The sequence below is a fragment of the Kockovaella imperatae genome, assembly GCF_002102565.1.
Source record: "Kockovaella imperatae strain NRRL Y-17943 chromosome Unknown BD324scaffold_9, whole genome shotgun sequence".
Lineage (NCBI taxonomy): Eukaryota > Fungi > Basidiomycota > Tremellomycetes > Tremellales > Cuniculitremaceae > Kockovaella > Kockovaella imperatae.
In genome coordinates this window covers 12,700-37,470 of record NW_019028949.1, presented here as the reverse complement: position 1 = coordinate 37,470, position 24,771 = coordinate 12,700, and the positions used below count along the sequence as shown (strand labels likewise).

The following is a 24,771-nucleotide window of genomic DNA, read 5'->3' as shown; positions in this document are numbered from 1 at the left end:
TCAATGTCGAGGAACAGGATCAGTATTGGACCTGTGTCGCGAGTGTACCTATCATTATGTGTGAGTGGATTGTGAGTTTGTCGCCGCTGCTGTCGTGGCCATCACACTTCTCCTCGCTCCATCTCCCTTTTGACGACGGGGTAGTCGCGACATTGTCACCACGCGGTGTCACCACAGAGATAGCGACAGAGTTGATCGAAAGGGATATACAGACACGGCTGCCCGGTGGCCGGTCTAAAGGAAGGGGTTCCTATACAGTCATCGCCAAGAGCAGTGAGCTATAGCGTTAGACGGGTTATCAGTACCTTGATCATCAGCAGAACGAGTCTTGCAATGGTGCGCTACACTGACCCCTTAGGATGTTTCCCCCCCAATCTGTATCAGCCCTTTGCATCATCTGTCTGTAGTGGGAGCATCAGTGTCAAGGTCGTGTGATTATCACATTGTGACGTGGCAGCCATAGTCCAGCCAAAAGAACGAACCTAGCTCGGACGACAGGGGTTTGGTAGCGAGAGGGAAAGTACTCTAGCCATGAACAACGTCAGACCAGTGGTACACCTAAGGCTATCTGTGGCTACTACACCCCTCTCCCATCGCCTGTCAAGTCATATTCCACGTTCAGAGTTGAAACCTCCTGGTGTGCGACGTACACCTGGAAGTCCGCGCGAAGGCCTTCCGGAAATACCTCTCCACCGTGGGAATATGCACTCCTTTCATCCGGCCCGGACAAAGCATCTTCCATCCATGACACTTGCCAGCACTACACCATGCTCCCCCGACTGCTCCTATGTTTCCTCCTCCTCCTCCTCAGCTCGACCGTTTCCTGCTCCGATGTTCTTGACCCATGTGCACCTCTTCGCGAAGCCGAGGGCTTGCTCAAAGAGCTCGCGCCGGGTGCGTACGCCCACCTCGATCGCAAGTTGGGTGTATCGTTGACGACCCCTGGACCTGGTCCAATCTCAACGGCATTGAGGATCTTCCCACGACTGCTTGACCCGATAGTCTCCCGTGTGCCATCATCCTCACGTACGAGGAAAGCGTTGAGGGTCACCAAGAGCCGTAGAGGGAAGATTGAGCTCATGTCGAGGTTACTTGACGAAGCGGAAGAATCGGGATGCGAGAGGGTTTGGGCGGTCAGGGGGAAATTGAGCATGGTGAGTAACGCTCGACTCTCTTTCTCTCTCTCACACGACTTGACCACAACACAGTTTCCGCCGAGAGACATCCCGCAAGACCTCCCCAATTCGTTCAAAGCGTACAGCGTGAGCATTGTTGCGTCCACCCCCCCTTGCTGATGATCCCTCTCTCTCAGAGGTCCCTCGGAACATCATCCGATCCCGAGGCACAATTCATGCTGGGCGTATTCTACGCCACGGGGATCGGCAACGTGACTGAAGACCAGGGCAAGGTGAGCGCACTGGCACGATGCCATACTGATCCCCAGGCCTTGCTGTACTACACGTTTTCCGCGCTGCAGGGATACAAACCCGCACAGATGGCTCTGGGATACAAGTACTGGGCAGGAATCGGAGTCAAAGAGGTTCGTTGTTCACACTGCTGACTCATGCTGAAGACTTTCAGGACTGTCAGGTGGCCCTGGACTACTACTCGGATGCGGCGGAAAAGGGTGAGACCAACCTGCATGTCCCCCCACTCACGCGGCCCCCTCAGCCTACGCCTCCTTCCTCGGACCGCCTGGAGGTCGAGCGCTCCCCCTTGTCACGACACGCCTGTCCGATCGCGCCGGTGGGATCTATGGCCTCCAAGCCTCCTGGGCGTCTAGCAACGGCAACGCGCTCCGCGCGGCGGTCAAAGCCTCCCTCGCTACCGCCCGAGGAGAGACCGAGGAAGAGATTCTGGAATACTACCAGTATCATTCCGATCGCGACTCCCACAAGTACACTGTCAGTCTCGGCAAATTATTCTACCTCGGCAGCGTGTACCCGTCTCGCGGTGGCATTGGTTCCGGGGCTGAACGCGTCGGCGAGATCCCACAGAGCTTCGTGAAAGCCAGAGAATACTTTGTCAAAGTCGCTCGAACGCTTTGGCCAGTGGACGAGGTCAACGGACAGATCGCACCGAAACGCAAGCTGAGCAAAGAACACGAAGACGCCATCAGGGAGTGGGCGATGATTGCCGCGAGTTTTCTCGGTCGGATGCACCTCCGTGGCGAAGGATCGAAAATGGACTATCGCAAGGCCAAAATGTGGTACGAGCGAGCCGCCGAGTTTGGCGACAAGGAAGCGCACAACGGATTGGGGATCATGCACCGTGACGGGCTGGGTGTCAAGGTGGACAAGACAAAGGCATTCCATTACTTCTCGGCCGCCGCGGCGCAAGACCTCGCCGAGGCCCAGGTCAATCTCGGTAAATTGCATCTGGAAAAAGGAGAGCTACCGGCAGCCGTCCCATTGTTAGAGGTCGCCCTGCGCAACGGGTCCCCGTTCGAGGCCTTTCACCTCCTCGCCCGAGTCCATGCCAGCTCCAGTCGAACGGGGGGTCGACCGGGCATGTGTGGCGTGGCCGTGGGCTGGTTCAAAGTCGTCGCTGAGCGAGGGAGCTGGGAAGATGATTACGTCGCTGAGGCGGATCGTGCATGGGCACGAGGTGAAGTGGACAACGCCATGGTGGGATGGATGATTGGATCAGAAATGGGCAGTGAGGTGGCGCAGAACAATGTCGCGTTCATCGGGCAGGACAGAGGGGTCGATGTGCTGAGATGGTGGATCCGGAGTGCGGCGCAGGATAATGTCGACTCGATGGTCAAAGTCGGGGATATTTATTGTGAGTCCACCTACTCTTCCGCTCGAGCTGAGGTTCAGACGCCGGAGGCGACCTGCCGCCGCACCCCGACTATGACCACATGGAACTCGCTGCGAATTATTATCAAACCGCGGCGGATACGCAAACCTCTGCGATGGCGTATTGGAATCTTGGCTGGATGTATGAACAGGGGATGGGGGTGCCGAGGGATTGGCACTTGGCAAAGAGATATTATGATATGAGCGGGGAGACAAGTCGGGAAGCTTGGCCGGCGGTCGTCTTGTCGTTAGCGGGGTTGTATGTGAGGAGGTGAGTGGCGAACGCGTGACGAGCGCAGCGAATCAGGCGGTAAGACTCGCCGATGGCGGCGAGCGCAGCGACTCAGTCGGTCAGACTCGCAAGCGAGAGACTCGGAGACTCGTCCTTGACGGGCAAGCGAGAGATTCCTCGGTGGTTCGCTCGCTCGCTCGCCCACCACTGGCCCTGCGCGCTACGCCGCTCGCGACGCTCGCACTAACATTACCTCAGCTGGTGGACCGAATTCCAAACCCGAGGCGAGATCCCCGGCCTTCGCTTCTTTGAACCAGACGAATCCTCTCGACAACCCCGAGTTGGTCTATTCGCCAGACTCAAAGAAATCATCGCGACGACGTGGATTCCGCCGTACTTGGACGAGTATGACGATGGGGAGCTGTATGAAGATGTATCAGGATCAGGATGGACGACGACCACTGCGGGCGATGCAGGTGGCGGGGTCATGGACGAGGGAGATGAAGATCTCATGGAGACCGTGGTGATCCTCGGCGTGGCGTTGGTCATCATGGGCTTGGTGTGGTTGAGAGGATTATGGATACGGTGGGAGGCGGATAGAGTTAGGCGGGAGGAGGAGAGGCGGCGACGAGAGCAGCAGGGTGCGAATTGAGTTGTAATTGCACGGATGACATTCTCCGTGACCATTGTCGCGACGATGCATGAGGACCATACATGCATGAGCCACAGATATGCTTGCTCACCCATGGTATGATGCGTACAGTGCCTTCGCCCATCCCACGAGACATATCATTTATCTATGCGTCTCATTTGAGGAGGCTGTCCCCCCCTTTGGAAATCAGTCGCGTAACAAAACGCTCCTGACCTTATTGTTTCAACCCCCCGCGCTACGCATCATCTCAAGGGGGCATCATCATGGACTCCACATTCGCTGTTCCCGCGCTACCACGTCGAGAAGGACACGGATCAAGACCATTGAGCATGTCCAAAACACAAAACCTATCGGGTTCGCCGCTCACCTCGGATCATCACCATCCAGAAGCCAAGCAGGTCAACAACAGTGGTGCAAATCGACTCAAACGTCTTTCCCTCGTCGCTCGGCCTCCCATCAGAGAAGCTCCAGCCAGTCCTCAACGGGCTCCAGGTCACACCAACACCACTCCTTCCACGCCTGGTCCGCAACCTGCTGGCGGACCATCTCATCGTCGAGCGATGGGCATGCGAAGCAGTATCTCCTATTCGCCTGCATTGGCTCGGCGAGAGGCATCTTCACACGAGGAGACCAGGAGCGAGTTTGAAACGTGGGCAGAGGAACGGGGATACTTTGGGGAGATGATCGCGGGCCCGAGTCGATCGAGTGGCAAACGAAGCTCTGTGCAGAGTCTGGAGGGTTCATGCCCGGAAGCGAAGAACAAAGACGACGACAGGCGAGGAGAGACGTTTGTGGAGAGGTGAGTCTGGCTCCGATGTTGCATACTGGGCGAGGTATCGTCGCCATGGTGCCTGTCAAAAATGACCGGTGGTCTGTGAGCCGCAGTCGACCCGTCTCGGGCGACCCGTAGCCAATGACCCGTCTACGTTATCCCTCCTTTGCTCGCGCACTCGCTGACGCTCGCTTGCTCGCTTGCTCACAGACACGCCGATCTCCTCACCCTCATCGCACAGAAAGAACGACGGGTCAACGACCTCCGCCAAGAACTGGCCTCCCAAGAAGCCTCTCTCAACCAATTAAAGACCCGATGGACAGCCATCATCTCCAAGTCTGCCCCACCAGCACCGTCTCGACCGGTCCGGGCTGGCCACCATCCATTATCGGGCACATCCACCATTCGACCTTCCCCCATCGAACCGCCTCAGACGCTTGCAGCTGACCCTGGTCCTGCTGCAGAGCACGCCACAGGTACAAACTCCACCGCTCTGACTCCATCAGATGGTCAATCTCTCGCTTCGTTCATCACCAGTCTCGGAACCACGCCGGAAGGTCTGCTGGGACAAGACACGATCGAGGGAGGGAAACGATTCTGGACTCAACTCGTCAAAACTGTCAGCGCAGCTGCGGGAGGCACGGTGCCGGATGCCCAGTCTCCACAACCTTCTAAAGTCGACATGTGAGTGTGCCCATCATCGTAGCCTCTCGCTCATTCGTCAAGTGGCCCTCTCAAATCCATGCTCGCTTGGCCATCTGAGCCTTCGAGACCTGCCTTGCCTGCAAATGCCTCCCGATTGAACAAGAAACGACCCCCTGCAGACCTGACACCTAGTTCATCTCTTGCTTCCGTGACGACGTCCTCTGCTTCGGTGACTGACATAGACCTACTGGGTGACCTCGACGACGATGCGCAACCACTGTCTGAATCTAGTCTTGCCAGCTTGTCCTCGATCAAACAACGGGACGAGACGGACGAGGCGTGGGGATGGTAGAATGGGATAATGCAGCTACCGTTAATTTCGGCGTTAAGCGTTTTGCCACTCGCAACGCGCCACATTGAATCTCTTCATTTTTAACGCCGGATCTCATCCTCATATCTCCGATAGCCTTCCGAGGTCCTGCATGCATAGCTCGCCAGTCCCAAGTACCGTTGTTAGACATCCAACAAACTCGTTCAAGATGGTGAGTGATGCGCGTGCAACGCATCTGACACCCCTTCAGGCCGACAAGACTGCCGCTGTCAACCCCATGAAGGAGCTTCGTATCGAGAAGCTCGTCATCAGTGAGCTTCGACTGGACATGAAAATGCTAACAAGCCAAGACATCTCCGTTGGTGAATCTGGAGATCGACTGACGCGAGCTTCCAAAGTGTTGGAACAACTCACTGGTCAGACCCCCGTCACCTCCAAAGCTCGATACACCATCCGATCCTTCTCCATCAGGCGAAATGAAAAGATTGCTTGCCACGTTACTATCCGAGGACCCAAAGCTGAGGAAGTCTTGGAGCGAGCTTTGAAAGTCAAAGAGTACGAGCTCAGGAGGCGCAACTTTTCAGAGACTGGAAACTTTGGATTCGGTATCGAGGAACACATTGACTTGGGTATCAAGTACGACCCAGGTATCGGTATTTTCGGAATGGACTTGTGGGTTCAACTTTTCGCACGACTCGACGCTGATCCTCTCTAGCTTCACCGTCATGGGACGACCAGGAAACAGGGTTGCCCGCAGAAAGGCCAAGACTGGCCGTGTCGGATACTCTCACCGAGTCAAGCCAGAACAGTGAATAACTGGAAGGACCTTCCCATATACTGACCCACTCTCAGGACCATCGCTTGGTTCAAGCAACGATTCGACGGCATTGTCTCTCGATAAAAAATTTGTACCATAGGGATGCCATGACACACTTTTTTCCCACTACATTTCCTCCCACACGAGCGGCTGATCAAACAGTGTGGGACTCTGCACTGAACTGACTTGTCTACTTCCCGCCAGACTCCCTCCGTGACTCATCAACGTCCTCAAGCTGGGTTTCCGTATCCGCGAGAGGGCAACGATATCGGGCGATTGGAGGGCATGTGGCGTCATGGAAGGTACCATGGGGTCGTACAGCCGTTGATTGGGTGGTACGACGGGTTCGGTCGACTGGGACCGGAGCTCGGGACGTTCTCTCTGTCTGGGTGACGTTGGTGCGGAGATCGAGTACACAGGGGTCGGCGGAGCTTGCGGGGCGAAGGGGTCGGAGAATGCTTCAAAGGGGCTATCAAAAGGACTCTTCCTCAGGGCATGTGGCAGAGCAGCGCCGTGAATGGGCGAAACGGCACGTGAGAATGGATCGTCCCTGCCGTTGAGACTGATTGGAAAAGGCACGACGGGGGTGGGAGGGTAGAGCACCTGGTCATTGACCCTGTCGGATCGTTGACCATTGCTCCATGTCTCCCCTTGAAGGGCAGAGATAAAGGCGTTGTCAAAGAACGAAGGCGGAGGTGCTGAGCAGCCCTCGGTTGATCGTCTCTTGTACGGTCCCCTGCCGTCAAATCACATCTCTTGGACAAGGTGGCTCACCTCTTGACACCCGTTTTTCTCGGCTTCCTCACACTATCAATACAATCCTTCAGACCATACTTGACACACCTCTCACACGGTCTCGTGTTTGAGCATTTCTTGCAAGCCTTTTGACAATGTGTACATGCGATTCTCACTTGAGCGCGCTTCTTTCTCGGTGGGGTGTATTCATCATACTCGGACGGTTCAGAATGGTCTGGCCAGGTCATTGCACTGGGAGGAAGAGCAGTGTCCCAGGTGCTTGGGGTGGCGGGGGCAGACACCGTACGGTCCATGTCAAACACAGGAGGCTGCTGTTGAGGATGATAATTGCCCACGATGCCTGGCCCAAGACGTGATGGCAATCGGGGGATGAAAGAAGTATACGGTTGATTGTCACCCATCATGACTCACGCATAGCCAGGAGAGCGATCCAGTACAACTCAAGGATTGTCTCGGCCACAATGATACGGATGAGGGTAGGGAGATGTGTGAGAATCAAAGACATCCAAGTCCTGGTCTGTAAGAGAACAGGAAAATTTCACGACCCGATCGTCAAGTGTTGAGGGGTGAAAGACGAAGAGGGTGGGCATCCCGTCCGTCTCGCCACAAGCTAGCCTCTTCCTTACATGACTGAGCTCTTTCACACTTTTTTGGCCAGACTCGTCACAGTGATCCTTTGCCCTTGAACCCCTGCGGGAGAAGGAGATCGATACGAAAGGAGGGAACCAAGCTGCGACGGGGTTCGAAACAGTGAGACATTATGATGCATTCGTCTGGGAGGGGAGGGATTATTCTGAGTCAGCCAATGGTACAGCAGCACAAGAGACAGGCAGCACTGGGGCAAATGGGTGAATGGGCGAATAGGTGAATGGGATAGGATGGTGTGATATCAGATGTCCGTTGAGAGCAGCGGCTATCGACTATGCGCTGAGCATGAGACGTCGGATAGCCCTGGGTCAAGAGGTGCCAATGGGGCAAATGTGCCGCTCTTCATTTATAGCTATAGAGACAGAGGAGGAGATGAAGCTAAGGAGAGGGACCACACTCACGATGTGTATAGGCTACCGTGGTCATCACTTGAGATAGATGTAACGATTGAGCAATCGCTGAAATTTCACCTCCAGTCGACCTGCTGACCCGCTGACCCGAAATCCCACGTCACGGTCCAAAATTTCCGAAGTGTGATCGACTAATGCATAGATAGCTTGCTATACCTGTTATGAACCCCGGCCTGCAACATGCTCACCATGGGCCCATCTAGAGCCCTGGCAGTGGCTATGACGGTCTACCCATTGCGTCAAGTCCTCGTCCGATCATTACACGCTTCGTCGCTGAATCTCGCCCCTGTCGCTGCCGCCTCCTCCTCCTCCTTCTCGTCGCGGCTCAGCGGGACGCCTGCCAGTGCCTCAGCACTTTACGGCCACAAGCCACCTCGTCCAGACGACAAACCAGGAAAGCGAATCAGATATCAGCGATTCGCCAAACCCGGTGGCGCTTCCGGCCGACGCTTGGCCCTCGCTCGACCGAGATCCTTTTCACCTACTACATACGATCTCCCGCCCTCCTCTGCGCCGGCTTCTCATGCGACTCCGAAACGATTCGATGAGTTTGAAGTCCATCCACGGATGCTTCCTGGTGTCTACGAAAAGCTAGGAGATCATCCTGAAACCACACCCATCCAATCCCTCGCCTTCAACCACTTCTTCCCAGTCGCTGAGCCTTCTCAACGGGTGCTCCTCGGCGCCGAAACGGGTTCAGGCAAGACGTTGGCCTTCCTTGTCCCTCTCATGTCTCAGCTCAAGCTGACAGAAGGGGAAGACAGGAAGTATCACGATGACGATTCCAAATATGAAGCTCTCCTACCCCGATCCATTATCCTCTCCCCGACACACGAGCTCACACGACAGACGACCGGTTTGGCCAAATCATTGGTGCATTCAATGAAACTCAGTGTCTTCGGAATGAGCCAGACGCAAGATGGGGGCATAGGCAAACAACGAGGCATCAAAGATATCTTTCTCGGCACGGTGGCCATGACACGACGGATGCTCGGATTGAGTAAACCTGGCGGCGATGAGAATCTCGACAAAATGCGAAAAGCCTGGGTCGTCCCTGATCGACTCGATTGGTTGGTCATTGATGAAGCGGATGTCCTATTGGGTCGAGACTTTCAAGAAGAGACCATGACCGTGATCATGCACTTGGCAAAAGATCGACCGAATCTTAACATCATCTTGTGTACCGCCACTGTTCCCCCTGCCCTCCTTCAGCTCATGTCCACGCACCCCTTCTTCGCCTCTACGCCATTCACCTACCTCCTCTCGCCCAATCTACACAAACTCCCATCCAGTCTCGAAGCTCGATTCATCAAGTTTACGGGCAACGTCAGCCCCATCAACCAAGTGGGTCAGCATCTCAAACACATCATGACGGAAGATCTGCGGTCGCGGAAAGCGAGGATGGAACAGGGTGAGGACCTCAACAGATCCAAATATGTCATTTTCTGCAATACCGATGCCAAAGTTCGACTTCTCGGCGCTCTGCTTGAGCGTCTCAAAATTCCAACTGTTATCTGGACAGGTGGAGGCAATCATCGAGTTCACGGCAAAAATGGCCCATTGAACAGGTTCCTCCTTGAGCCAAAGGCTCGAGCAGCGATGAACAGCATCTCCAATGCAGAGGACACGGCTTCGAGCCGGGTCCTAGTGACGACATCTATCCTATCGCGAGGCCTCGACTTTCACCCGTTAGTCAGTGCCGTTATATTGGTCGACGAGCCCAGAGACGTACTGGACTTTGTTCACCGCGCTGGACGCGCTGGACGAGCCGGACGGACCGGAAGAGTCATCGTCTTTGGGGATGGCAAAAGGGGAGTGAAGAGCGTGACGGAGAAAGTCGGGGCTCTCGCAGGTCTACCGACGCCCTCAAAGAAGAGAACGGGGAGGTTTCACGACTCTTTCCCTCGCAGGGCTGCAATCCGGAGACAGAGGTAGAGACCGGCTCGCCATTTCGTTGTATGCATGTTCACTCATCAACGTCCGAAGCCTGACGCCGCCATGCCTTTGCCTTATTCGACCACTCTGTCCACTCTTCAGTCTCGGTCAAACCTGCATTGGTGATCAAACAAGTGGCGTGCTCACTGGCCGCCTTGACGAGTCCCTGGATTAGCCTTCTATCCTCCCGACGAGAGTATTTGTCAACCTTGTGATTCTTGGCATCGGAAGCTTCTTTCGTTTCGAGCATCCACTTCAAATATCTTGCGCCTTGTTCCAGTTGATGAAAAGCCTCGATTTGGATTGTGCCTGGGTCTCTGGTCAGCTGCAGCGACTTGAGTCCTTGGAGCAGGGAAGCGCTCCTGCGTAGCGTTTCATCCGCATTCGCGGTCAACGTAGCTGTGTCGGGTCGAGGTTCACGGAGGATGCTCGTGATACCTGGCAGGAGCGTCAACGATGTCCCTCTCCGGCAGCTCACTCTGTTCAAACTTGACGATATTCACACGATAAGCGGCGAGAAGCATCGACAAGCTTGGATCATCGCCACCGAGGTGCTTGGTGCGTATCGTATGCCAGTCCGTCAGCGGTTGGCCATCAAGCGTCGGGTCGTCCCAGAGGGACTGGAGCCATAGTACTTCTTGAGTCGAGGCCGACATCACTGGGAGTGTTCCTGCTGCAAGGGTGGGTGTCTGTTGCAAGAGAGACGTCTGTACTGGTCTCTCGCTCCTGTACCAACCTTACATAGTGCAGAGCGGTCGGAAAGGAGGGTCAAAGAATCCCGCGATGGACCTCGTCAATGGAAGCAATGATGTCACAAAGTGTATCAATCACCTCTCATGATGCATCTCTACCGTGCGTATATCCGTGTGTCATCTTGTACCTCCGCCACGGCATGTCAGTCCCAGCCTGTCTAAGGCCGCCAAGCCTTGGCATTGGTCGTCCACGATATCCACTCCTCAGTCGGAGTCAGACCTGCGTTGGTAATCAAGCACTCGGCATGCTTGATACTTGCCATCGTCAGACCGTGCAGACTGCTGACGTGCGTCAGAGAAAGAAGGCTGTCCGCCTGATCTCTTGCTGCTCCCCAAGATGCCCGAGATTTCAACAGTTTCTGCAAGTACCGAGTGGACAGTTCTAGCTGATGAAACGCCTCGAGAGGAGGATGGGCGAGAGCGTCCCTCTGCCTCTGCAAGTCCCGGAGACCTTCGAGCAGCGAAGCACTCTTACAAATGGCTTTAGCCGCCAAATCAATCAGCTTCTCCAGGTCCTTTTTGCTGATTGTCGCATCATCTGAGAAGTCTACACACAGTGTCGGTATATCTTCACACGGTTTTGGCCCACCCTCATTCCGGACAAATTCATGGCGATAGACCCTGAACGTGGTGGCTAGCTCTGAATCACTGGGCTCATCGCCACCAAGATCGTCAGTGGTTACCCTTCTCCAGTCGTTCAAAGACTCTCCCCTTAATGAGGGCGTCTTCCATCGCTGAAAGAGAGCCTTGGCATCGTCTGTTGGAGCAGTGACGGTGATCTGAAAGTGAGTGTCGTTCAGCGATGTCATTATGCGGTATGAATTGGAGATATCAGCAAGCAATCAAAGCCAGCTCTTTATATCCCTCCAGTCATGTTCTGACGATCCGTTGTTCCAGGTTGCGTCGCTGTTTCATGCACTCCAATTGCCAGGAGCCACACTGGATGTTCGCCACAACTGCTCGCCGCTCCATTTTTGGAATTTTGCCACCCAACCGAACTTTTCGGATCCGAAGTTTTCGGCAAATCGCATAGCTGTGGATATTTTCAGTCGATCGACGAGATACAGCCTCTTGCTCACTCAGCAATCAAGTTCAATTCGACACGACCATGAGCACTGCTGCAAGCTCATCTTCTAGACCTCTCCCAGGTGACGGCGCATATCTCACTGATGGCGCAGCTCCGCAACCTTCCGCCGCTGGTCAAACCTCCTCTTCCAGAGGTAGAGGTAGGAGCAACAGAGGCAAGCCTCGACCTCCACAGCACGCGAACGGTGACGAACGATCGAAGCCTCGACGCCCCGCTCAGCCTCGAAAGGTAGAACCAGTTTCAAAACCCAGCGCTCTCAACCCTACGGCCGCTACTTTTGCTCCTGGGCAGCCTTCCATCAGCCAACCAGTCAGCAGATCCGAGTCCCCTGCATCTCGACCTCAGTCCGAAGGTGAAGCTAAACGTCAACATCAACGTCCACGCCATCCCAGGACCAAGCCAAGTCAGACTCCAGTCTCCTCCCGTCGTGCGGCCTTCGACAAGCAAACAAAGTTGACCACCGAGTCTGACGTTGACACTGCGTCTGACCCACCGAATCTTAGAAAGAGTCGACGAGCAAAGCAGGATGAAAAGGATGACTGGATTTCCAAGCTCACTCGAGGGCTGAAATCCAAACCGTTCATCGAGTGTCCGATAGTGAGTAACGGTTCACGAGATTTGGGTTTACATAAACCAGTGCTTTAATGCCATTACACCATCTCAACCTATCTGGGCTTGCGCCCCACCCGATCGACCACCAGAGCCATCAGATGATAATCCAAATCACTACACCGCCTGTTATACTCCATTCCACCTGAACTGTATCCGCGATTGGGCAAATCGAAGCTTGACGGAGGAGAAGGAACGCTTGATCGCATTTGGCAAAGAGGATGAAGAGGTCAGCTGGAGATGCCCAGGATGTCAAAAGCGACGTACCGAGAGAGTCGGAGGTTACCGGTGAGTGTGAGCTTGCACTTCTGTGCTGACACGTCAGATGCTTCTGTGGCCGTCTGTCATCCCCTCCAACCATCTCGTCAGCACCTCACTCATGTGGCGAGCTTTGCTCCCGCCCACGCCCCGGGTGCAGCCACGCTTGCCCATTGTAAGCTGCCCTTTCTCGACTCTATTGACACCAGACCATGTCATCCCGGACCGTGTCCACCATGCCAAGTCGCACTCATCGTCCCTTGCCCATCCCATAACACACCCCTCACCGTCAAGTGCGCTTTGGCCACCTCGAACAATGCAGCGTTGTCTCCATTTTGCGACGAGACTTGCGGTCGAGATCGGAATTGCGGGAATCGAGATCACGCATGCGAGGTGAGTCACTACCGCAGTTGTCCCCTGACGCCTAGCAACTGTGTCACCATGGTCCTTGCTCTCCCTGCGCTGAGAGAGAAACTGTCACATGCTATTGCGGCAAGGACACCAAGGAGGTAGCCTGTGGTTGGCAGCGAAAGGACGATAAGCAATGCGCGGCAGTCGAGGATGGTGTGGAGAAGCATTGGGCCGGTCGATTCTCCTGCAAACGTCCCTGTGATGGGTTCTACGATTGTAACATTCATGCTTGTCCAGAAGTGAGTCCCCCCTTTGGACGGCTCAAATTGACTTTCAGCCATGTCATCCTCACCCACTACACCCGCTCGTCTGTCCGATGTCTCCGGCTGTGGTAACCACTTGCCCGTGCGGCTCAACTCCGCTGTCTCAGCTCGATGCACCACCCCGCCCAGATTGTATGGCCCCTGTTCCGACATGCAAGAATCAATGCCCCAGATCGCGCCCATGTGGTCATCCTTGTCCCAAGCAGTGTCATGCGGGCGACTGCCCTCCGTGTCACGAGCAGGTCGTCCGTCCATGTCGGTGCGGGGAGAGCATGCTCGTCGTCCCCTGCGATGAGCTGCGTGATAAAGTAGCTTTAGGTGAGGACATTACCTGTGAGAGAGTCTGCAAGGCATTAAGAAAGTGAGTTATTACGCTGGTTCGCTCCCTGACGGTCTAGCTGCGGTCGTCATCAATGTGCGCGTGTGTGCTGTCCCCTGTCTTGGCAAGCGAAGAAGAAGAAGAGACCCGTAGACGAAGCTTTCTTAGTCGAAGAGGACGACTTACACGAGTGTCCCCTTGTCTGTGGAAAGCTACTCAGTTGCGGCCTCCACACGTGTACGAAGAAAGACCACAAGGGATCATGTGGACGCTGTCTTGAGGCATCTTACGACGAGGTGAGATGCCATGTCGATATCATCGCTGACTTTAGCTCATCTGCCACTGCGGACGGACTGTGATCTACCCTCCGGTCGCTTGCGGAACTACCATCAGCTGTCCATATCCCTGCGCGAGGGATCCACCTGCCTGCGGGCATCCACGTACGGCTCATCCGTGCCATGAGCAGCCCATCTGCCCGCCCTGTCCATTCCTGACCACCAAGCCATGTGCCTGTGGTAAGGATCCGGCCGTGAAGAACATCCGATGCTCTCAGGAAAAAGTCTCCTGTGGTCAACCCTGTGGCGAACTTCTCGAGTGCGGGTACCATCGATGTGACAAGAAATGTCATCGACCTGGCGAATGCGATCCCTGCACGCAAGTGTGTAACAAGCCCAAAAAGATCTGCCGCCACCCATGCACAGCTGCGTGCCATGCGCCGGCCAAGTGCCCCGAGACTGACTCATGCTTGGCCATTGTTACTCAGTCATGCTCCTGTGGTCATCTACGAACGAGAACATCATGCGGAGCTAGCACCTCGAATCCATCGAGTCGGGAAGCCGTCTCTCTAAAGTGCAACTCTGAGTGCGCTGTCCGACAACGGAACGCAAGATTGGCCGATGCGCTTGGGATCCAACCCAAGGAAAAGCCTGCTGAGGAATGGGCACCCGAGTTGAAGTCATTTGCCATTGCGAATCACAGCTTTGTCAAAATGGTCGAAACGACATTCTCAGATTTTTTCAAGAGTTCACGTCAGACGATGATCCTTCCACATAGTGAGCTGGGCTCCTTGTATCTTCAGATTTCGTCGCTTACGCCAGCAGTGCCGCTGTCCAAGCGGACATTTGTCATGTCACTGGCAGACGTCTATCGTCTCGGTCGGGAACTCATCGATCAGGAACCTGTTCGATCGGTCCAGATCCGCCGTCGAGTCGACACTCGTATCCCTAGTCCTCTGTTGTCCGCAGCAGCCACACCACCTCCGCCAAGACCTAACCTCGGTGGATTGGCAAATTTGAAGACTGGACCAAAAGTCTCCCCTTGGAATCCAAAGCCCCCCACAGTGCCCACCAGCGTATCCGGTCCGTCCATCGCTTCTACTACTGCCGCTCCAAGTTCAGCCCCGCGTGTCCCGATGACTGGCCAACATGTGACTGGACAAGTCGGCCACGTCGACGACGATGATTGGGCGAATGATATGTAGCGTTGCATGCACAAGGTGGCACAAGTATCTATCATTCCGACTTTTGCCTCTTCGCTACGTGATGCGAGTGAATGATATGTAGCGTTGCATGCACAAGGTGGCACAAGTATCTATCATTCCGACTTTTGCCTCTTCGCTACGTGATGCGAGTGATCATGGCCATGCTCATCATCATCTTCGGCCATATCCGGCCAGTCCTCCCAGCCATCTACCATTAGCTAGGCGTAAGATCGCCACAACTCACCGTCAAAAAGATCGTACAGTCGCTCGAGTTTCTTCTCCATCGGACGGCGGGATTTCATGGTCTGGCACGCACATTCAGCGTCAACAAGGCCTCGCCAAAGTCGCCCGTCACTCACTCGTTCCCACATTCTCCACTCAGAGTCATCCAACAATGCATCATTGAGTGCCTTAACGAGAGCCGTTTGGTCTATACTTTGTCCAATGAATACGATCTCTTGTCGCCCTGGGGGATGATCAGCCAACATCCACAAAATGGTTCTCACGATCACCCCATTCGCCCTCAAAGTCCGACCTGATCTGTTCCTTTATCTCATCCGAGTCCGTAGGCCATTCATCTTCAGGCACTTCGCACATCCAGGGTCCACCACCCGTCAACGTGAACATAACCTGGTCCCTGTCAGCCTTCAAAACCACGTCAAGTCGACGAGGTCGACTTACACCCGCTTGAGACCATTCTCCATGGACGCTTGGCCTCGTGGCCATCCAGACGAACCCTTTGGAGCGTAAGACTCCCTTCCATAGTGGGGACTTTCGTTTCGACTCGACTTTGGCGGGTAGATTCATTTTGGCCTTTTCCTCCAGCAATCTGGCTCGGACTTGAGCTTTGGTGTCCTTGACGGAGGGTCCATCTTTGTCTCCATCGATCTCGATGTCTCCATCCTCATGAGATTCTTCAGCATCGGCATCTCCTCCAATCTCATCCTCATCCTCATCCTCGTCCTCGTCATCTTCATCTGGACTGCCTTGGAGTATACAGAATGAATCCTCCAGTACTTCCCAAAGACGCTTAGGATGAAAAGGTCGTCGGGCCGAGAACACGAACGAGGAGATTCCGTACCTTGCTTCATTAGCCCGGTGCGGACCGCGCCACTCACTCTTCCGTCTCTGGCTTCGGGATCATCATCTTCTTACCATCCTTCTCCACATACTCAGAAGCATCTCGCAAAGACTGCAGCCAACCGGCACTAAAAGACGCTTTGGCAAAGTCAAATGTTCCCGTATTGAGAATCTCCTGCAGAGGTACGCTTGAGTATTGCGTTCGAAAGATTCGAGCGTCGGGATTGAGCTTTCGTACGAGTGCTTCGACATTGTTCACTTCTTTGGACGGGACGGCATCAGTCTTGTTGAGCAGGATGACATTGGCGAATTCAATCTGGTCCGTCAACCTGAATTTGACATCAGTACTGTCAGTCACCGACTTCCGACGTACAGATCCGTAATGTTCCGCTCATCTTCTGGATCTACATCCTCATGTCGATCCGTGAGGAAATCCGTCGTATCAAAATCTCCAAAAAATGTCGTACAATCCACGACGGAGACACAAGTGTCCAGTCTCGCCACTTTGCTTAATCCGCCGTCTGCAATGAGTTTTGCAAGCTTCATCTTGCTTTCCGGGGTCGCATCAGGCTCCTTGTCATCCACTAGCGCTTCGGCAATCTCTTGAACGGACGTCGTAGGGTCAATGGACTCGGCAAATTCAGTCGTAAACGTCTCGGCGACCTGCGGTCAATCAGTCTCCTGAGGTCTGACGTGTCTCACCTGTATGGGCTCAGATATACCGGAGCTCTCAATCAAGAGATAGCTACGAGTCTTAGTCAGGTATACAGTGCTCTGCTCACTCGAAAGCACCCTGCTCTGCTAAAGTCGCAACCTCTTCCAGCAAATCCGCTCGGAGTGTACAGCAGATGCACCCTGCCACGATCAGCCGACATTTGCGGAGTGGCACTTGCCATTTTGCATCTGGACGACTTTTTCGTCTGTCCTGGTCAATTTGTGATTCTTGACCAGAGCCGCATCGATCTGATCATCAGTAGGGGCAGACCCCTGGTGAGACCCACATTGAGCGCTCCCATGTCGTTGACGATCACGGCGCATTTTAGGCCGTGATCTTTCGATTTGAGAATGTTACTGAGCAAGGTCGTCTTGCCAGAGCCCAGAAATCCCGACAAAAGGGTCACTGGCAGTCGAGTGTCTTTGGCAATATCAGTAGCTACTGGGGACATGGTATAGGAGTTGAAATCAGGTCAGTGGAGTGAAATTGAAAGTTTCTCTCGAGGCACGAGCTCGTCTGACCTTTTGACCCATGAGAGGACTCACGGGTCAAAATGGTCCCAAGGTGGATAGACCACGCGAGTGGACCCGACCGGTCAATCAGCTCAGTACCATCAGCAAGCTACCTCGAAAAGATCCACGTGCAGAGTGAATAAGGTATGAAGGGTCTGGGGGTCGTCAACGTTATGCATGTCAATCGTCAAAGCCTCCGCCGCCTTCTTCTACGACAAGTCAGCGGTCAATGCTCTTCTTTGCAGGCTCACCTTCTTCTCCGCCAGAATCGTCATCCCCTTCACCGTTATCAAAGTAATTTGCATCATAGTCCTGGTGATCACTCTCATCCTCAAAGTCGAATTCGTCGTCCTGGCTCGAAGGTGCCGGCGATCCTTCCTGCAGTTTGAGTTCACTGTACATGGTTCGATACCTTACCTCCTGTTCCATCTTTTCTTCTTCCTCACCATCACTGTCTATCCGTTTCTTCTTCTTCACCCCATCTGCAGAACATGTTAGTACTGACCTTCCGGGGGTGACCCACCCTTGTTTGCCGCTCGACGCTTCCCGGGCGCAAGCCCATCACTCTCAAACGCATCGGTCCACAGTGACGGTGGGAAGTAAGCCTTGTTGAGATAAAGCTTCTGAGGATCAAATCTGTTCCCTGCTATCGACGATTCCGCCTGACTCTGCTGGTCCCGTATCCTCCCCGAGAACGTCTCGATCTCTGAGACACCACTCAGACTAAGCGCTCGAGCCTGAAACTCACCTATGCCGACAGATTTCCTTTCACTCTTCACTCGCCAAGGTGCGCCTGCTCTCGTCCCGTTCTCGAGCATGATCCCATTCGCGAGCGTAAGGTACATCTCCTGTGTCGTCTCCACCAATCTCTCTTCTCTATCCTTCGGGTGCCGGAGCTGAGCCACTTCTCTTTCCGGATCCAAGGGCTGTACGGGCGGCGCAGATCAGTAAAAGTTGGCAGGTGATGCTGGACTCACTGGGTATAGCATGCCACCATTTTTTGTAGGCTCTCTCAACGCCTCTATCCACTGCGCCCTGTTCAGCGTGCTATGTTCTGGTAGTTGGAAGCCCGCTCCTCCTCCTAGCCCACCCCCTCTACCTCTACCTCGACCTCTAGACATGACCACCGCTGCAGTTTAAAAGATGAATGAAGGAGGTCAAAATTCGATCGGACGAACAGCGTGAATAGCCGAATTAGGATTTGACGACAGGGTCATTAGCTTTCACGTTCTAATGCCATTAGAAATGTCCGCAGAGTATGACGTCTCAGTCTGTCGCTAAAATCAGATCAACTCCTCCCCCCTCCTCGGGTTGTGTGTGTCTCTCCCTCTCTCACTCACTCACTCATTGACACTCCCATCTCTGTCAAAAGCCATCGACCAAGCTTGGTACATCTTGAGCATCGACAGCGTCCAATCCTCTGCCTTCTCATCTCTCTGCCGTTTTACTTGTCCTTCCCATCGCCCTCGTACCCTCACATCACCCTTCCCTGGCGACACCATGGGAAACGGCAAGAATGCCGACTCTCTCGCAGGGATCCCAACCGACGATGATTCAGGTGAGTTCAAGTTCCGGCTGGCGAGGGGAGTTGCGCGACAAGGTCAACAGACTGGTTCTGGAACCCCTCGGTACAGCTCGATCGGTCAGGCTTGCCGTCATCCACTTTGGCTGCTAGGTTTTCAGTCGGGTTGATATTGCCCTTTTTTGAGACCCTGGAAGCTATCTAGCGCCGTCCTTCTTGTCATGCTATCTGGTCATCCCGCAGCTGGATTCATCTCTAGATCCCATCTGCATATCTACTTTTGCCTCCCCAGTCTCGTGTTTGCGGTCAGAAGTACGCCAAGCTGATCCGTTGTCTTTCTCTCCTTTATCGCCGGTCCTGATCACGATGTCCGCATCGCCGTTCTCATTCTCCGGCATCCTCAACAACCACCCCATGCTGCAATGAACATTTTCTCATCCTCCTCATCCCGACTCGCTGTGCGCCTGCTCAACGCGACTCACTCCCAATTTCGCCTGGTAACCCCACGCACGTGGTCCCTCAGTCATCCAAGAGTTTACAGATGAATCAGGAGCCCCGGCTACGTTGCCGGAAGTCGGTGGTGGTGGGGAGGAGAGTAAACTCAAGATCCTGATGGGACTCCTGAGAAGGTAAGCGAATCTCACAAGGGCTTTGCTGAAGAACAGACTCGTTGGTGTCAAGGATGTAGCCAATTTGTGAGATTGAGCCTGCAATCAGAAACTAACCCGACCAGACGGTTGTCACTGCCTGCCTCCCTCCTTGAGCCCATCCCTAATCTGGAGTACTGGCAGTATCTCGACCGGGCTGACATTTTTGCTGCGTGAGTCCGCTCAAGGGGTTCAAGACTGACGGACAGTGTCGGTGACCCTCAAGACGAGCTGGAAAGGATGTTGGCTGTCCTGCGATTCTCATTCAGTAAGGAGCTGAAATTCGTCCGGGCGAGATTGGGTAAACCATACAACTCGGCCTTGGGTAGGCACATCCGCAGGAGCTCATGCTCACAATCAGGGGAACACTTTAGATGCTCCTGGAGACTACCACCTCTCTTGATTGACAAAGCCACCAAAGAACCCATTGTCCGCACCCATATCCATGTCCCTCTCGCCGGTGAACCAGCCTACGGTGGTCAGGGCGGAAGTGGATGGACGACGCCAGTCTTACGGCCCCAAGATGGAGGCAAGCTGAACAGCGAAACCAGCTCAGTCGTCTCGATCGGTTCCAGCACGTCTAAAAAGCCAAGCCTACCAAACCTCAAGACAAACGCACGTGGACTGCCGCTCGAACATCCCCCGTCACCCAATCTCAATCGAGCCATCCCGGGTCCCGGCGAGGAGATTGAGGCGGATAGTGATGCGGGTGTCGTGGAGTCGGAAAAGGTCACAGTGGTGTTCCTGGTGAGTTTGGAAGAGGGAAATCCAGCTGATGGCGGCAGTGTGAACAAATTTCCCATCACCCACCCGTCTCTGCCGCTTATTATGCCTGCCCTGAGAAGGGCTTGGAAATGGTTTGCATGGACCAAATCTTGGCCAAGGTGTCTGGCATGTGTGAGTACGGCGTCTTCTGAATCAGCTCACAGTCAGCGGTCAAGGTTGGACCAGGCCCTAGCAACAAGGGCCTTTTCCTCAAGCTGAATCGCGAAGGCCCGGGCAAGGGAGAAGTGAGCCGACGGCTGATCGGCGGGCTGACACATAGGAATATCACATCACGCATCCTGCCGCTCAAGTCAACGGAATCCTGAAAGGGTCTTACTACGGTACCATCTCTGATCAAATCTCGATAACATGCTCGGGTGGGGATAACAAGAAGACAAAGCTGCGCGCGGTTTTGGACTATAAAGATGAAGTAAGCTAGTCGGTCGAATCGTCCTGACATCCAGTCCTGGATTGGGCGTCCTCGTTTCGCAGTGGATGGCGTAATCTACCGCTATGAAGTTGACAACGAAACCGAACTATCCTGGACCAAGGCCAAACAGATCCCCTCAGACAACATTGTGGCTTATATCGAAGGATGTTGGATGAAGCAGCTCAAATACAAGCTCAAAGGAGAGAAGGTAAATGGTTGATGCGACTTCAGCTGACTCTTCAGGAATGGAAAATCCTATTAGACATTGATGCTCTGGCCTTGATACCGAAACAAGTTCGGCCGCTTGCAGAACAAGACCCTCAAGAATCGAGAAAATTCTGGGACCCGGTGACTACCTCATTGCTCGCCAAGAATTGGGGCGAAGCGACCAAGCAGAAACAGATCATCGAACAACGGCAGAGAGATGCAGCTGCGAAGCGGAAAGCAGATGGTGTCGAGTTAGTCGGGAGGCTACGTCCCAGAAGCGCCACTGACGTGTTGAACCAGATTCCAATCTCGATTCTTTGAGCATGATTGGGAGGATGGTCGTCCTCGATTGAGCGAGGCAGGTAAACAAGCTGTCGCTGAGGAGGTCGAGCGTCTCAAATCGCTCAAGTCGACATGAGAGGTCTTTTGTATGATGATTTAATAGCCTGTCGCATCGAATCCAGTCCAATTTATTACTATTAGTCTTTTTGAGGAGATGGGGTGATGTATGATAGATTGGCGCGAATTGTTTACGTCGGCGATTGTTCCGAGGTGACCGACCTCGACACTTGGCAGGTTCGCTGGGAACTGACTACCGATACCGCGTACAGGACCGCGCAGGCCGAAGTATAGGCAGTGGGAGGATACAGACTCAGTGGCCATACAGAAGGATCTCTCAGGGAAAGCGCGGGAAGGGCCCACTTCGTTCCCATCATGGAGGCTGTGATTTACAATGGCGACACGCGGTATCCTGGACCCAAAGTCCATCCTCCTCCAGCGCATATCAAGGGCATACCCACTCAGGCAGAGCTCGATGCCTTCCCACGCATGTTCACGTGGGGCGAGCTCAAGGCCATCGTCAGTGAGTGCAGAGGTACTTCAGCCCGAAAGGAGGTATTTGTCTCTGACGAGAGTGCAGGATCTGGAGACCTGGAGCAGCTGATGCGGAACAAGGCTCTTCAGGCGAGGTACATTGAATGGATGACGGGTCAGAAGGCCAGGTACGGCTCTACAGGTGAGTGACTGTCGACTTTGGCACGGAGCTGAGGAGCAGAACAATACCTCACACGTGCTAGACTACCTTGGAATGCTCCGACTGATCCCGCTTTCGAGCCATCTGGAACGTATGATATCTCATCGTCGCCTACTCAAACAGCGGGGCTGGTCATGCCCACACCGGCAGATATCAAGAACTTGACCATTTCGACTGATCCCGATAAGCTCTTGACCAAGAAAGCATTGGATCAATTGGACGCAAGCCACGTAGCGACTCCAGGAAGCGGGACGTCTACACCTACATCCGCTGGATTCGTCAGTCTTGCGAGCCTTCAACTCGTGAATGGAAAATTGAAGAAATCTCGGTCAATCAGGTCCAACACGTCTTCTCATAGAGCCACACCTGTTGCTACGCCAGTGGTTCACCAACGATCCAGATTCGCAACCGAGGATTCTGGCCCTGTACCATACGAGACCGATCATGAAGAGGGAATCAATACGAGCAATGACGACGAGGAGGAAGCGGACGAAGTGCCCGTCTATCTTAAATGGGATGAGAAGCAGGGACTGGACAGTGAAAAGTTTGCAGTGCTGCCCAATGATTGGCCATACAATACGCCATACGGATCGAGGCATTACTGTGTCTGGAGTCGAGTGAGTCGACACATTTTCTCTGCTTCAAAAGCTGATGGACTAGGTCCCTATTGCGCATCCTGAGCTTGTAGACTATGATCCGAAAGCTTGGGCTCAGATAGAAGAACAGGGTCTCGGCGGATTCACAGGCGTGACTCCTTTGAGACCGTTCACAGGGCAAGTCCCCATGACTCCCGCCATGGCTTCTGCTGCTGGAAACTCGTCCAAGCTGTTTTCATATCCTTCTCCTGCAGACCCCGGAGACCCAGGCAGGAAGAGTATAGGAAAGCTGGAAAACAGGGATTGGTACGCTGCGGATGTGGCTTTCGCAGGCAAGGATATGAGGGAATGGGCAGGTGTCACATACGAAAGTCGTGGTGGGAAAGAAGTCGGGAAAATGGTGGCTGGATTATGGGATCCAAGGGGATGGGAGTGTTTATGGGTGAGTCGATCGATGATTGACACTACTTCGCACGCTGAGATGATCGTCGCCAGTTTGTCAATCCTCCAAGATTACAGAGTGTACCTGGTTTCTCCCATTTCCACGTCTTTGCTAGGAGAAAGACGCCTGAAGAGATCGATGCTGCAGAGAGCTTTTAGACATTCATATGCATTATATCCGGAGAATATGCGGAACATAGAGTTCATCGACCTATTAAAGCGTGGTATCTCTCATTCGTACTGTGCCCCAACTCACCATGACCACTCCCAAACCTACCAAAGTCCTCAATGCAGCCATCGTAGGCTGTGGAGAAGTCGCACAGGTGGTCTGGGTGAGCTCGGAATATGGCTCTCGCTCACGCAGCCCAGTTGCCGAGCTTGTCCGTTGCGTCTTACCATTTCAACGTCACAGCGCTATGTGATGTCTCCAAGCAGTCATTGGAATTATGCTCAAAGCGGTTCAACGTGCCGAGGACGTACGACTCAGTGTGAGTCATGATAGCAGAGACACCCACTAAGATCACAGCTCGTCCATGCTAGCATCTGACACACCCATCGATATTGTCTTTGTTCTGCACAAAGACCAGCTCCATGCTCGCGATACCATCGCTTGCGCGGACGCCGGGAAACATGTCTTTCTGGAGAAGCCGATGGCTCAGACTGAGGCTGAGGCAGATGCGATTGAAGCTGCTCGAGTGAAGAACAAGGTGGTCATCTTCATAGGGTACATGAGACGGTATGCGACTGCTCTCGAGGTCTTGAAGAAGGCCATTCACGGAAAGACCATTAAATGTGGGTACATCTCGAGCTCAATGTTCGCTGACTGCCAGACGTCCGGGTTAGAGACATCATCGGAAACGTGGGCCTTTATTTGTGCAGATTACTGATGCCAGAATCGCTACTTCACGTCGGAATCAGGAATGCATCAAGAGTATTTCTCCGACCACCCAGCCGATGCAGGCAAGGAGATTCAAAAGCTCACCGAATCGAACTTGATCGAAAATCTGGGTCCAGAAAGCCTCAAAGATTCAAGAAACCTTCACTCGTTCAGCTTGTTGGGCTCACTAGGCTCCCATGATCTCAGCGCCATGCGAGACGTCATTGGCATGCCGGAGAAGTGCCTCGTCGCAACAAGGACTGCCGGAGACGATGGAAACTGCTGGTGGTGGAGTGCTCTGTTCGATTACAACGGCTTCAAAGCGTACTACGAGGTAAATATGAACCATGGCTGACTGGTTGCTGATGTATAGATGGCCATTGACGAGGTCGCGTTTTTTGATGCTCATATCGAAGTCTACACCAACGATACTCGGGTCAAAGTTCAATACGATACGTGAGTGAGCCCAAGTGTGAGCTTCCAGCTCACAGGCAGACCGTACGTCAAGGGACTGCCGATCAAGGTCACCATTCAGAAGCAGCTCCCAGACGGGGGTGGATACTCTGAAGAGACGATTCGACCGACTTTTGTCGATCCATACACCCTGGAACGAAACGAACTCTATGACGCAGTGGTCAACGGTAAAGATTATAAGACCAAACCGCTAGACGCGAAGAACGACATCAAGCTTGCAAAGATGATCATGAACGCGTTGGTTGATTGATGCAGCCAAGATACCAAGTATGCATGATACAATCAATGAGGACA

At 53.9% G+C, this 24,771-nt stretch overlaps 13 protein-coding genes across 13 annotated transcripts; 8 read left to right on the top strand and 5 right to left on the bottom strand.

Annotated features, from left to right (window-relative positions):
- Positions 1-615: 615 nt before the first annotated feature.
- Positions 616-3,770, top strand: BD324DRAFT_629317 (hypothetical protein). Its single transcript, XM_022016195.1, has 8 exons — positions 616-1,154; positions 1,209-1,262; positions 1,313-1,408; positions 1,445-1,540; positions 1,582-1,627; positions 1,672-2,784; positions 2,823-3,072; positions 3,292-3,770. The coding sequence occupies exons 1-8, from the start codon at positions 768-770 to the stop codon at positions 3,683-3,685; spliced, it is 2,436 nt and encodes an 811-aa protein (XP_021869997.1). The 5' UTR covers positions 616-767; the 3' UTR covers positions 3,686-3,770.
- Positions 3,771-3,808: 38 nt separating this feature from the next.
- Positions 3,809-5,601, top strand: BD324DRAFT_629315 (hypothetical protein). The gene is made up of 2 exons (XM_022016194.1): positions 3,809-4,484; positions 4,668-5,601. Exons 1-2 carry the CDS (start codon positions 3,949-3,951, stop codon positions 5,143-5,145), a joined length of 1,014 nt encoding a protein of 337 aa, XP_021869996.1. The 5' UTR covers positions 3,809-3,948; the 3' UTR covers positions 5,146-5,601.
- On the top strand, positions 5,602-6,383 carry BD324DRAFT_629311 (60s ribosomal protein l11). The gene is made up of 5 exons (XM_022016193.1): positions 5,602-5,644; positions 5,684-5,744; positions 5,784-6,105; positions 6,149-6,241; positions 6,286-6,383. Exons 1-5 carry the CDS (start codon positions 5,642-5,644, stop codon positions 6,332-6,334), a joined length of 528 nt encoding a protein of 175 aa, XP_021869995.1. The 5' UTR covers positions 5,602-5,641; the 3' UTR covers positions 6,335-6,383.
- Positions 6,263-7,654, bottom strand: BD324DRAFT_507557 (hypothetical protein). The gene is made up of 2 exons (XM_022012958.1): positions 7,025-7,654; positions 6,263-6,986 (listed from the first exon to the last, which is right to left on the bottom strand). The coding sequence occupies exons 1-2, from the start codon at positions 7,408-7,410 to the stop codon at positions 6,377-6,379; spliced, it is 996 nt and encodes a 331-aa protein (XP_021869994.1). The 5' UTR covers positions 7,411-7,654; the 3' UTR covers positions 6,263-6,376.
- A 599-nt stretch (positions 7,655-8,253) lies between these two features.
- Positions 8,254-9,999, top strand: BD324DRAFT_651780 (P-loop containing nucleoside triphosphate hydrolase protein; the record flags this gene model as incomplete). The annotated part of the gene is made up of 1 exon (XM_022018393.1): positions 8,254-9,999. One exon carries the CDS (start codon positions 8,254-8,256, stop codon positions 9,997-9,999), a length of 1,746 nt encoding a protein of 581 aa, XP_021869993.1.
- Positions 10,000-10,030: 31 nt separating this feature from the next.
- BD324DRAFT_651779 (hypothetical protein) lies at positions 10,031-10,655 on the bottom strand (the record flags this gene model as incomplete). The annotated part of the gene is made up of 2 exons (XM_022018392.1): positions 10,031-10,437; positions 10,478-10,655. The coding sequence occupies 2 exons, from the start codon at positions 10,653-10,655 to the stop codon at positions 10,031-10,033; spliced, it is 585 nt and encodes a 194-aa protein (XP_021869992.1).
- Positions 10,656-10,907: 252 nt separating this feature from the next.
- On the bottom strand, positions 10,908-11,560 carry BD324DRAFT_682021 (hypothetical protein; the record flags this gene model as incomplete). Its single annotated transcript, XM_022019135.1, has 1 exon — positions 10,908-11,560. The coding sequence occupies one exon, from the start codon at positions 11,558-11,560 to the stop codon at positions 10,910-10,912; it is 651 nt and encodes a 216-aa protein (XP_021869991.1).
- A 248-nt stretch (positions 11,561-11,808) lies between these two features.
- Positions 11,809-15,178, top strand: BD324DRAFT_602357 (hypothetical protein; the record flags this gene model as incomplete). Its single annotated transcript, XM_022013943.1, has 9 exons — positions 11,809-12,435; positions 12,476-12,735; positions 12,773-12,880; positions 12,915-13,098; positions 13,134-13,355; positions 13,394-13,740; positions 13,778-13,994; positions 14,030-14,750; positions 14,799-15,178. Exons 1-9 carry the CDS (start codon positions 11,860-11,862, stop codon positions 15,176-15,178), a joined length of 3,015 nt encoding a protein of 1,004 aa, XP_021869990.1. The 5' UTR covers positions 11,809-11,859.
- Positions 15,179-15,253: 75 nt separating this feature from the next.
- BD324DRAFT_629297 (putative cobalamin synthesis protein) lies at positions 15,254-17,562 on the bottom strand. The gene is made up of 11 exons (XM_022016192.1): positions 17,260-17,562; positions 17,152-17,221; positions 17,041-17,113; positions 16,961-17,003; positions 16,632-16,921; positions 16,297-16,587; positions 15,860-16,259; positions 15,685-15,808; positions 15,538-15,644; positions 15,423-15,483; positions 15,254-15,386 (listed from the first exon to the last, which is right to left on the bottom strand). The coding sequence occupies exons 1-11, from the start codon at positions 17,422-17,424 to the stop codon at positions 15,292-15,294; spliced, it is 1,719 nt and encodes a 572-aa protein (XP_021869989.1). The 5' UTR covers positions 17,425-17,562; the 3' UTR covers positions 15,254-15,291.
- Positions 17,563-17,643: 81 nt separating this feature from the next.
- Positions 17,644-18,654, bottom strand: BD324DRAFT_629294 (DNA-directed RNA polymerase III, subunit Rpc31). The gene is made up of 4 exons (XM_022016191.1): positions 18,463-18,654; positions 18,009-18,411; positions 17,737-17,967; positions 17,644-17,694 (listed from the first exon to the last, which is right to left on the bottom strand). The coding sequence occupies exons 1-4, from the start codon at positions 18,604-18,606 to the stop codon at positions 17,666-17,668; spliced, it is 807 nt and encodes a 268-aa protein (XP_021869988.1). The 5' UTR covers positions 18,607-18,654; the 3' UTR covers positions 17,644-17,665.
- A 144-nt stretch (positions 18,655-18,798) lies between these two features.
- BD324DRAFT_629290 (hypothetical protein) lies at positions 18,799-21,582 on the top strand. The gene is made up of 12 exons (XM_022016190.1): positions 18,799-19,043; positions 19,531-19,636; positions 19,673-19,702; positions 19,741-19,827; positions 19,864-19,979; positions 20,016-20,401; positions 20,440-20,551; positions 20,588-20,664; positions 20,700-20,849; positions 20,884-21,057; positions 21,093-21,307; positions 21,357-21,582. Exons 1-12 carry the CDS (start codon positions 18,986-18,988, stop codon positions 21,472-21,474), a joined length of 1,629 nt encoding a protein of 542 aa, XP_021869987.1. The 5' UTR covers positions 18,799-18,985; the 3' UTR covers positions 21,475-21,582.
- Positions 21,556-23,310, top strand: BD324DRAFT_629285 (hypothetical protein). Its single transcript, XM_022016189.1, has 5 exons — positions 21,556-21,918; positions 21,976-22,071; positions 22,111-22,706; positions 22,750-23,127; positions 23,181-23,310. Exons 1-5 carry the CDS (start codon positions 21,771-21,773, stop codon positions 23,283-23,285), a joined length of 1,323 nt encoding a protein of 440 aa, XP_021869986.1. The 5' UTR covers positions 21,556-21,770; the 3' UTR covers positions 23,286-23,310.
- Positions 23,311-23,356: 46 nt separating this feature from the next.
- Positions 23,357-24,769, top strand: BD324DRAFT_591908 (hypothetical protein). Its single transcript, XM_022013806.1, has 7 exons — positions 23,357-23,458; positions 23,496-23,614; positions 23,653-23,918; positions 23,957-23,985; positions 24,020-24,337; positions 24,377-24,459; positions 24,499-24,769. Exons 1-7 carry the CDS (start codon positions 23,384-23,386, stop codon positions 24,725-24,727), a joined length of 1,119 nt encoding a protein of 372 aa, XP_021869985.1. The 5' UTR covers positions 23,357-23,383; the 3' UTR covers positions 24,728-24,769.
- The last annotated feature ends 2 nt before the right edge of the window (positions 24,770-24,771 follow it).